The sequence below is a fragment of the Cyprinodon variegatus genome, unplaced genomic scaffold (genome assembly GCF_000732505.1).
Source record: "Cyprinodon variegatus isolate N-32 unplaced genomic scaffold, C_variegatus-1.0 Scaffold553, whole genome shotgun sequence".
NCBI lineage: Eukaryota > Metazoa > Chordata > Actinopteri > Cyprinodontiformes > Cyprinodontidae > Cyprinodon > Cyprinodon variegatus.
This window is the reverse complement of record NW_015151006.1, coordinates 38902-40031: the sequence shown is the minus strand read 5'-3', so window position 1 is coordinate 40031 and position 1130 is coordinate 38902. Positions and strand designations below refer to the sequence as shown.

The following is a 1130-nucleotide window of genomic DNA, read 5'->3' as shown; positions in this document are numbered from 1 at the left end:
ATCCATCCATCCATCCATCCATCCATGACTCATAGCCTGCCAGTGTTTTTTGTACCTTATGTGCCTCAGCAGGTCTTGCTGAGCTGCAAGATGCCTCTGTGCTTCTTTCACTCGGCCGTCCATGGTTAAGCTTGCACAGAGCTGAGCCCAGTGAACAGCTAGCACTGCCACGTTGAGCCTTCCCAGAAGAATCTGACTTTAAACGAAACAACAAGGGGAGTAAGTATAAGAGAATCTAAAAACAGATCTGTTACATGCGGTACTTTGTAACTCTAGAAATAAGACCTTTTTTTACCTGCTGGTGGTTACTGGCCGCTGTTCAGTAATGATACGGGTGACTTTTTGTTGGTCTCTAGTCTTGAAGCTGAGATGCAGCTGGAATGGAAGTGTGTTCCTCTCAAGGCAAACTTGTAACCAAACAACATGTCTTAGCAAAATACAACTTAGAGCTATTTTCTCTTTGTCCTAAAATGTAATTGATCAGCTAGGTGGATAGGCAGTAATTGAACCACCTAGGTGGCAGCAGCAGATAATTTCCTCTGCAGTGTGATGCAAACTCACATTCCATATAATCTGGTTTCACAGCGAACTCAAAGGTGATTTCCATTCCCTTTGTTACGTTTCCAATCTCTCTCACCAATTTATGATTGTCCTCATCCTCAAATGGGAAGTATCTAAACACAGAGACAAGAGATGCTTTAGTTGTGTTCATAAAAAACATTCAAATGTATATCCATTTTGGTTTGTTGGTTTTTGCATGATGAGTTTTATCCATCCGTCGGTCCGTCCGTCCGTCCATCCATCCATCCATCCATCAGTCTATCCATCCATCCGTCCGTCCATCCATCCATCCATCCTTCCGTCCGTCCGTCCGTCCGTTTGCCATCGATCCATCCATCCATCCTTCCGTCCGTCCGTCTGTCCGTCCATCCATCCATCCATCCTTCCGTCCGTCCGTCCGTCCATCCATCCATCCATCCATCCATCAATCCATCAGTCTGTCCGTTCATCCATCCATTTATCTATCTATCCATCCACCCGTCCGTCCATCCATCCATCTATCATCCATCCTCCATCCATCCATCCATCCATCCATCCATCCATCCATCCATCCATCCATCCATCCATCC

General features: G+C 45.7%; 1 protein-coding gene across 1 annotated transcript in view; it reads right to left on the bottom strand.

Moving 5' to 3' along the window:
- LOC107095519 (circularly permutated Ras protein 1-like) overlaps nt 1-1130 on the bottom strand; it is a 25861-nt gene that overhangs the window by 3681 nt on the left and 21050 nt on the right. The window contains exons 15-17 of the mRNA XM_015391652.1: nt 562-674; nt 296-407; nt 56-196 (exon numbers count right to left, since the gene is read on the bottom strand). Of these exons, the coding sequence (XP_015247138.1) occupies nt 56-196; nt 296-407; nt 562-674 (366 nt within the window). The remainder of the gene's footprint in view (nt 1-55; nt 197-295; nt 408-561; nt 675-1130) is intronic.